This window comes from Elephantulus edwardii, unplaced genomic scaffold, assembly GCF_000299155.1.
Source record: "Elephantulus edwardii isolate Elephantulus edwardi_28Jun2011 unplaced genomic scaffold, EleEdw1.0 scaffold00164, whole genome shotgun sequence".
Classification (NCBI taxonomy): domain Eukaryota; kingdom Metazoa; phylum Chordata; class Mammalia; order Macroscelidea; family Macroscelididae; genus Elephantulus; species Elephantulus edwardii.
This window is the reverse complement of record NW_006399914.1, coordinates 3,188,410-3,198,440: the sequence shown is the minus strand read 5'-3', so window position 1 is coordinate 3,198,440 and position 10,031 is coordinate 3,188,410. Positions and strand designations below refer to the sequence as shown.

The 10,031-nt window shown below is 35.8% G+C and overlaps 1 protein-coding gene across 2 annotated transcripts in view; it reads right to left on the bottom strand.

Moving 5' to 3' along the window:
* SLC12A1 (solute carrier family 12 (sodium/potassium/chloride transporter), member 1) overlaps window positions 1–9,638 on the bottom strand; it is a 139,070-nt gene extending 129,432 nt beyond the window's left edge. Inside the window, exon 1 of one of the 2 annotated variants that reach the window (XM_006895292.1) lies at window positions 9,218–9,638. In XM_006895292.1, coding sequence (XP_006895354.1) covers window positions 9,218–9,634 — 417 coding nt within the window. In that variant the 5' untranslated portion in view covers window positions 9,635–9,638. The remainder of the gene's footprint in view (window positions 1–9,217) is intronic. The other variant, XM_006895293.1, reaches the window with a different exon arrangement.
* Window positions 9,639–10,031: the final 393 nt, after the last annotated feature.

Below are 10,031 nucleotides of genomic sequence, written 5' to 3'. Positions count from 1 at the left end.
GATTGGCACAGGACAGAACGGAGTTTAGGGCTGTTGTACATAGGGTCGCTATGAGTCGCAGGCGACTCAACGGCACATAACAACAACAACAACAGGATTGCCCCATAGGATTTTCAAAACTATAGAGCTTTAGGGAAGCAGACTGTCATATCTTTCTCGCCCAGATTAGCTGATGGCTTTGAACTTTCAGTTAGTAGCCAAATACTTTAATTGTTACACTGTCAATATTCCTTATCTTAATCTTAAAATATCACATAAAATAGATAATTTAAAGCTGATTTCATATATTTATCAATGTAAGATATGGATAAACCAAGTGCAAAGAAACTGAGGATATATTGGCAGGGCAGAAACTAGTATCTTTACCACCACTGTCCAAGACAAGTAACAAATATAAGCTGTAGTACTTATACAAAGGAGCTAGCCCCAGTGACATATTCCTTAGGGGGTTGCTCTTCTAACTCTAAGGTGGTACTTCTCTGGCAATTTAAACCCACCAGTAACTCTAAGGGGGAAAAATTGCAGTCTCCTTCCATGAAATGTACAACTGCCAAAAACCCACTGGAAGGTCAGCTATGAGTCAGTTCCATCTCAGTGGCAATGAATTAAGTTGGGCTGAATAGGTTTAAATTTAAAATGTTTAAAATAATTAGTGGAATTGATCTTAATAAAAAATAAATATTATTTTATTATTAGCATATAATACAAATAAGGATATTAACAGTCTGCCAATAAATAATATCATAATAGATGGAGGAAAGACTGAAGCTGTCAAAGATTTCATTTGACTTTGAGTCATAATCAATAACCACAGAAGAAGCAGTCAAGAAATTAAATTATGTATTACAATGGGACAATCTGCTGTCAAGGGCCTGCTTAAAGTGCTCAAGTCTCTTTACATAAGATGCTCAAGACTGCCCTTAAACAAGAGAGAAGGAAGTTTGGGTTTGTTTTTTTTGGTTTTTTTTTTTTAGTTCTCATTTTGAGGACTGAAGTGATGTTTTCAATAAATACATATACAAGTGAAAGCTAGACAATAAATAAGAAAGAGCAGTGAAAAAGTGATGCTTTGGAATTTTTTTATGTTGATGAAGAATTTGAAATAAATGCACTGCCAAAATAACTTACAAATCTGTCTTGGCAAAAATCAAGCCAGAGCGCTCTTTGAAGGAGAGCATGCTATGGCTTCATTTCACATGCTTTGAACATGTTGCTAAAGGAGGCAGTCCCTGGAGAAAGACATCATATTTAGTAGAGGATCAGTTAAAAAGTAGACAGTCAATGAGACACGTTGGCACAGTGACCACAACAGTATGTTTAAACATAACAAAGGTTGAGGATGGCACAGGAATGAGCAGCATTTAGCTCTATTGTACTTAAAGTCATCATGAATTGTTACCAACTGGATGGTACCTAAAGGCACCAAAGTCTTTGCAATCCATTTTCAAACTGTGTACTTTTGTGTTGGCAGCACAATTCTTTACCATTAAGCCACCAGAGCTTGCTTCCTGACATTGGTAGCACCTCTCAATTTGAGTTAGCCAGGTTATGTGTGCTCCATCACCAAACGTGGCTGGATTACACAGAGCTATTGTCAGAACATCCAATTCCAGATTGAGAAAACACTTGATGCCCTTTTCAATCAATAAAATGTGTCATTTTTTCTCTCTCTCTCTAAAATAAGTCTATGTACTCCAGACAGCTGAATGGGTCAAAAGTGCCTTTGATATACATAACAGCAACTTGTAATCAAGAGTAGGTAATTCAGAAATATGTTAACATATAGAAGAGACTGTTTTTTCTGGACAGTTAATATACTTATTTGATTTGAGAAAAACTTTTTCTTAATTGTCAGTATTCCAGTTACTCAAGATCCTATACCAGACCATCAACAACAACTCATTAAGGGAGAAGACAATTTCTTTTTCCTGGATTAATTGAGGCTCCCAGGAAACACAGTCTTAGACCTTTACCTTTTTTAAATGCAGTGTTGAGTTCAGAAGCCAAGGTTTCTGATTAGACCTAAACATAAGGGGTTGGTGGGGAAATTGCTCTGCTCCCAGATGAACTCTGGTGGTGACTGTGTGACCCTGAAATCTGGATTAATGAGAATCTCAATGACTGTAAAAAGCATTTTACAAAGGAAGTTAACAGATGAATAGGATGTTTAACATTTCTCCTTAAATGAACATTTTTTTTCTTGATGAATGCCTTCCCTGGTCACAGTTTAACAGTTATTCAATTTATCATTAGACCTCACAACATAATGATAAAAGAATATCCTACACAGGCAAGGCAGAGAAATCATTATATATGGAAATTAGCAAAGCAACCCATTTTCTCAATTACTGAAAAAAACAGTCAACACAAGGTTCTCAAGTCTCCCCTTAAATAAGCAAGAGCTTAAAATTTTGCAATACATTTATGTCAAATCTCTCAAGTGCTTGCTTCTGTTGATTATAAAAAGTCTAATAGTAAATTTTTAGGTTTATTATCCATTTTCTATTGCTTATGCTCACACAGGAGCCAAAAATTCTCTGTACTGAATAAGCCAAGAGGCTTGGAATCTTGTATGGCTGTGTAATTAATTCAGAGGTTCTCTTCAACAATTTGTCTCTCCTTTCTTGGATGCTGCCAATGAAGATAAATCTAATGATTTCTTGAAATTCTACTCTTACTTTCTAAGGCAAAATCATTTTTGGTGCATTTTGTTGTTGTTGTTGTTTTGGGTTTTTTTTTTCCCTCATTGCCATCTTCCTCCTCTTCTAACACAACAAAGCAGACTCTGGCTTCATTCTGTAATAGCCTCTTTGTCTGCCCAAACAGCAATTATAAATTCAACTTATCTTCAAGGAAGTGGAGTATGAAGGGCCTTGATGGCTACAAACTACTCCAAGTTATTGCAGACACTTGGCCAATGCACATTCTTAAGGCTAAAATCTCAAAGACTAAAAATTTTACACTAGTTGCCTGAGACCAGTTTTTTCCTTCATATTTTGAATTAATTTGTTCACATTGCATTACCATAAATGATGACCCATCACCTTCTTTAAGTGCATTTTAAATTGTGTAGCTTTAGGGAATGATTATTTATTTACCAAAAGTTTTACGTGTGCATTAAGTACTCTGAGAAGTAAAAGGTCTTTTTAATTTTTTTAACAAAAAAAAAAGGAAGACCATTTGATAAAAATGCTTTCTCCCCTTCCAAAGGAACACTGTTCAAATCGACCAGTTGCTGAAAGTGGGAGAAAGACGGGCAATCTCCTCCTGTGTGATTAAACTGCCTCTGAAAACCTGCTGGAGAGTCAACTATGGGCTGGTTCTACCTTGACAGTACACAACAACAACAACAACCCGGGAGCACAAACATCAGATCAAGCTCCTACTTGAAGATTTTTATTCCAACAAATATTCCTGGAGTGTTTTCCAGTCATCACTGTCATTCAGTGCCTCAATATTAATGCACACTTTATTGACTGTGGTTAGATCACTGATTATTGCCTGTATTTTATATGCCCAGATTGAGTCACAAAGCTCTAAATTTGAACTTTGAAAGGCCTTAGAAAATTATTGTTTAGTGAAAATATTTGTTCAACCTTGTTTTCCTTTTATAGAATATAGGTGTTCAACATATTGACTAATGAACTTTAAATTTTGTTAAAATGACTGACAAAATGCAAACTTGTTTCTATCAGAGTCGACCTCATGCGTGTATTACAGAGCATACCTGAGCTCGGTAGCATCTTCTTGACCATAATTTTTATAGAAGTAAAATCACCAGGCCTTTCTTCCATGTTGCGTGTGAGGCTCTTGCTACCCATCATTCAATGCGTTTTTTGCATCACACAGAGGCCTACTTAACTTGACTAGAAAGCCCTTTGTTTCTGTCCATAACAATACCAGCCAGTTGACTTACATAATAAAATTCCAGGGAGTTTAGGTCAAATCTCTTCAACTCCCTTTATACAGCATCTCTGGTAAGTAAATACTTAATAAATATTTTTGATGATAACAATGAAACTAATTGAGACCTGCAATTCTGTAGAAGCAGTAGTGCCATCTCTCAGCAGAGCTGAGAAACAAGGAATGAGTTGGGATCTCTTGCACAGCCTTGCAAGCCTGAGCTCTCATTTTGTGTTATTCTTCACAATGACCCTGTGAGCCACGGCAAGGTGCTGTGAACAGTACTTGGAAGAAGGAAAACAGTGAGAAAGGGTACGGACACTGGAGTCGCGCCAACGTGAGTTCCACTTAATTAGCCACATGACTTTGGGCTGTTCATTGACTTCTCTCAGTCTCTATTTTCTTGTTTAAAAAGATTCAAACCATTTTATAAAAACTTCATCACCTATAAAATAGTAACCCTTAGAAGGTGCTTGTAAGAACTAAATGAGAGTTTGTCAAGGTTGACATAAAAAATTCCCAATGAAAAATTTTTTAAATTGGATTTACCCTTAAATGTTATTTTAAAAAGTTATTTAAAAAGCTATTCAAGTTATTTTTAGTTGATAACAGTCTTAATAACCCAAAAATGAAGTGGGGTGTTTTTTTTTCCCATTTTAGATCATTTGCTATGTGTCTGGCTTCCTCAAAAATGACATTTTTATCTTCCTTCTTCTAGTGTCTTGTACTGTTCATAGTCTGTAACATCAGAACCCTGGCTTTGACAGGAAGGCTATGTAATTCCCTGAATCTTTTATGTTTATGTTTTGATGAAACACTATCTAGATAATTATTAAGGCTGAATACAAGTTCTACTTTGGTTAACTTTGCAATCAGGAGCTATGTTTGAAAGATGGCCCCTAGAATTAAGTTGGGGTAATTGAACCAAAATTCTCTTTACAAGCTAAAATTTCTAGATTACTCCTTTACCAGATGTCTAACAATGATTGCTTATGTTTTGATAGGAGAAGCTCTCAAAGATACATTGTTTGGTAAAAATAGCAATGTGAAGAAGAGTATAAATATGCTCTAATATGTGCTTGAAAAAAGGATACAGACAGAAATATAGATATTTATGTATGCATGGGTATGTTTGTATAAGCATAGAGAATGGCTGGGGCCATTTACAAAAAAACTGTCAATAATTACTGCCCTGGCAAGAAGAACTAATGATTTGAGTTAGAAAAGAGATATTTCATGATAGACCTTTTAGTATTCTTGAAATATTTTACCAATGTATGCCTAACTTTGAAAATTAAAAGACTAGTATAAAAGTTACCATTATCATCATCAACTGTTAAATTCCTTTAGGCAATGTGTAAAATTTTATATACACAGAGAAAGAATAATATTCAGGGGCATCCTGAAAAATAGGTAGAAGCTTGTCACTCTATAGGGAGCTCTGGTGGCTTAGTCTATAGCTAGTTGAGCTGCTATCATACAGGTGGCACTTCCTTAGTAGTTCAAATCTACCAATGGCTCTTTGGGAGTAAGACGGGCAATTGCTTCTCATGGCATTTACAGCCTCTGAAAACCCACTGGAGTATCAGCTGTGAGTGGGTTCATTACTTGAAGGCAGTGGGTTTGTACCCATTGTTTTTAAGTACCTTGTATAATGTTGTAGACTAGTAAGAGATGTATGTAATGTACTGTGTCTACAAGTCAGAAGCATAGTTGACCCTCCAGTGAATTGTCAGAGGTGGGAAGCAAATTGTTCATTTTTCTCTTATGGAGCACCTGGTGCTTTCCAACTGAGTGTCTGTGGGTTGGCAGCATAACTCCTTACCACTAGGCCACCAGACAGAGCCTTTTATTTATGCTAATTACTGAAGTTTTCAGAAATCCACTATTCTTAACCATTGTTGTTTGCCATTGAGTTGGAACCAACTCATAGCTGACCCACCAGGGGGTTTTTATAGGCACTTAATTGCATGGGAGGAGATTGCTCATCCTTCTCTCACATTCTTAAGCACTAGTAGAGGCATTTAGTTCTTTACTACATAGAGAATGAAAAGAATGTCTTCAGTTACAATCTCAAATCATTGAGATTACAAATCTTATCAATATCTATCACTCTTAAAGTGCCTATTAAGGTAGAGACTGGGAATAATTGCTTTCAAGCCTATTTTTTATTTTACCAATTAGGAAAATTTGCCATGTAATTCTATTTCTATTGTATTATAACCAGAATTTGCACAAAACCCAAGAGTAAGTATCCTAGATAAATTCATCAAGAGAACTACTTGTTATTATAGATATATAATTCAATATAGTTATGTTAACTATGTTAGTAATATATGAATTTATATAGTTCAAACTCTGATGGTCTTGTGGATATGGAGTTGTGCTGCTAAACCGAGACACAGGCTGTTCAAATCCACCAGTTGCTCTGCAGAAGAAATATGGACAATCTCCTATGCAGTATGAAGCCTCTGAAAACTCACTGGAGGGTCAGCTGATTTGGTTGAGACTCAATGGTAATGAGTTTGAGGTTGTTTTTATATTTGATTCAGAATCTTTATTCAGGGCACTGAGCTTCAATCTAATTTTTTATTCTATTTAATGTGTCATGACTTTATGTCTGACAAAAATTTGCTGTTAATAGTCAAAGCCAAAACTTTAGCCTCCCTCTATCTTTAAAAAAAAAAAAAAGAAAAAGATAGATTGTTACCACCAGGTAGCAAAACTGCCAATTTAAATTATAATGTTCCTATTTTATTGCCATTCAGAGGGCTTTCCAAACAATTGTTTCCTCAGAATTTTCTCCTCTTTATTTAATGATTTAAATAATCAGTGGCTTTAGAAATCATAAGTAAGCTACTTTTCTCTGTCCGCAATGTCAATTCTAATAACAATATGAATTTACATAATTTCTTTTTTATGAAATTAAAATTTTATACCCTTATTGTGCATGTTGGAGAACAGGATGAATATTTATTTTTCTTACAACTTTTAGTGAAAGAGCAACTTTTAAAAAATAGAGTGGTGAAAAAATTCAAATAGAGTGGTGGAAGACAGTGGAATTTCAACTTTTCTTTTAGAGGACTTTATTTCACTTCTTAGGGATACATTGAAAATTTGTTTTTTGCAATACTTTAAATTTTTCAAAACTCCTTGAACCTCCTTTTAATTATCTTTTTGTTCTTTCTTTCTTTGTCTTATTCTTCTCACCTCTTTTCACGTAGAATAAAAAAAATTATGTGCAAATCTGATTTCAAGAGATTAAAAATCCTATAATTTCAAAAATAAACAAAACCCCCAATTTACTCAGGAGAGCTCCGTTTTGTCATTTCGTAAAGTGCTGCTTCTGGTAGGTGATATATCCGTATATGATGGGAGTCTAGCACTTTAGGAAAAATGCTCCTGGTATGAGACATAGGATGAGTAAGGTTTGATGAGAATTCATGGGGGCTAAATAGTTGAAGAGTCCACATGCTAATCAAAAGGTTGGAGGTTTGGATTTACACAGAATTGAGCATGAAAAAAAGGCTGAAAACAGCCATTGACATCTGTATGGAGCACAGCCCTACTCTGACTATTGTGTCTGTGAGTCACGAGGCAGAAGCCGTGGAGAGAGGGGATAAGAGTTAAGCATTTATGATCCTCCTTATGAAATCAGTTGGTCCCTGACTGCAGGGCTCTAGAATCAAAGACCCTGAGTGGTGAGAGGGACTAATTTTTTGGAAATGGAGTTGTTTGTGCAAAGAAGGATGCATAGAAACTAAAGGGAGATTTTTCACCTTTATCAATATCTTTCCCGAATACAGTATTTCAAAGTTCCCTACAGTGGATAATCATTTAATTTAAAAATGTTCAGTGAAGAGAGAAAGATGGATACCAAGCCACAAGATCTTCCAGGGGTTGAGGAATAGGACCTCCTTCCAGAGCTGACAGAGGCCTTCTCTAAGAGCCAGAGGTCTGAATTTGAACTTCTAGAACTTCTAGTCTCCTAAACTATGAGAAAGTAAATTTTGGCCTGTTAGCAAAAAAAGAAGAAAGTTCCATGAAGGAACATGAGAAGAATTGTTCCAAACAATTTTTTTCCTCACCTCAAGAGTAAACTGTATTTGGATATGTGATAGCCAATTACTCTTTCTAGGAAGTAATTATAGTCCAGTAAAGGATGATACTAATTTCAAAACATATTCCAGGAAAGCAGAAAGAAAAAGTCCATCACCATATGACAATGCAAGTTATGGAAGAAGAAATCTATCAAGCTTCTAAATGATTTGCTGCAAGATTAGAAAAAGTGCTGCCTCATGCTTCTAGTGACTTGGGAATCTTTAAATAGTGGAATGTTTAGCCGCTTCTGCTGCATCTATCCTTAAATTTAATTTAGTTACTTTCTAATGCTTAAATGAATTTAGGAGCCTCGGGCAAAGTTTTGAAGAGCAAGGGATGAAATGCTGAATCTTACAAATCTCAGTTTGCTCTTTAAAGAACATGCTTTTAAAATACATTCATCAAAGGCTGCTACTCACATCATTAACTAAGCAAACAAAAGTAACTTTGAATTATCACAATTGGTGTTAGAGGCATAACAGGTTAAAAAAAAGAAAGGCAATTGTAATGGGATCGATTCCAATCCACAGCAACCGCCTGAATTATAGAATAGGCTGATTTTTCAGATCATCATCAAGTCTTTCTTCCAAAGTGCTTCTAGGTATACTCAAACTTCCAACCTTTTGGTTAGGAGCTGAGCGCATTAAGCACTTGTACTATCCAGAACTCTGAAAAGGAGCCCAGATGACAGAGTGGTTAAATGCTTGACTGCGAACCGAAAGATCTAAGCACATGGTTCAAAACTACCTGCTGCTCTGTGTGAGAAAGATGTGACAGTTCAATCCCACAAAGATTATAGTCTTGGGTACTCTACTGGGCAATTGAATTCTGTCTTACAAGGCGACTGTAACCCAGTGCCTATGGACTAGGAGGAGGAATCTGAAGACTTTACTATTAAGGTAGAACTAGACTTGTATTCAGTTTGATGTGTTTAACCAACAGAAAATTGAATAGGCTATATTTGTAAATGAGATGTGACACATTTCCAGGCTTAACAGAGTTGGCTCTTTACAGAGGTGGGTTTTCATACTCCATCAATATTTGTGAAATACATATGTGTGTTTTCCATTTATTGGTAACTAGGGATAGTTGTGTAAGTAAGATGGATGGTTTGGAATAGACCTGTCCATTCTAAATTTCACATTTATAACATTACTAAAGAGGAGGAAATTGTCTGGAGGAATGAGGGTGGATACTAACCTCCCCAACTTACCTTTGCAAGTTGCTCATGGATCTCAAGCAGGCTGGGTCGGTTGATTTTGGGTCCACTGATGCTGCCGGTGTTGCGATAATAGTCAATCTTGGGTACAGCATCCATAGTGTTGTGGCCAAAAGTTTGCAGATAGTATGTGTTTGTGTGTGAATCATATGCATGGAAACTGGCATCTGTTTTAGCGCTTTCTCCATTTTGGAGAAAATTGTCATAGCACTCCTGATTCCCAGGCCTAAAGCTGATTCTGAGTCTGTTTTGGGCTTCATTCCCAAAAGAGGTTTCTTCATAATGAGGAGGGTCAGTGTTGGCATCTGCCGCTGCACTGCTTTCATGGCTCTCATTTATGACATTAACTTGAAAGCGACTAGTATTAGTGGGCACTGGATCCAGAAATACATTGGAAGTATTAAGTGACATCTTCCAAAATGGGAGCTTTTTTGCACTAAGTTATCTGCTTTATGGTTGCTAAAGGAAATCTATATATTTCTTCCTCTAAATAAGCACTAACGTAGTTACATTAGGGAGCTCCTGGCTTTTGCTTAGAAAAACTCAATAAATAGATCCTTGATGCATTCTCTTCAAAACAATCTTCAGGATGATCTTCAAAGGCTGTCATTAAGAAAAGAAAATAAAACTTTTTCCAAGCCCTACAAACATGTCAAAGGAAGTTTGAGATATATAAGGAAATAATTTTCTTACACAAGATAGAAAATTTTAAATTTGTCCCACTAAATATTACTTGTCCAAACTAACTTTTTAAAAATGAACTACTAAAAATATACTTGTCCAGGGAATTTAGTTACCCGAACAATTG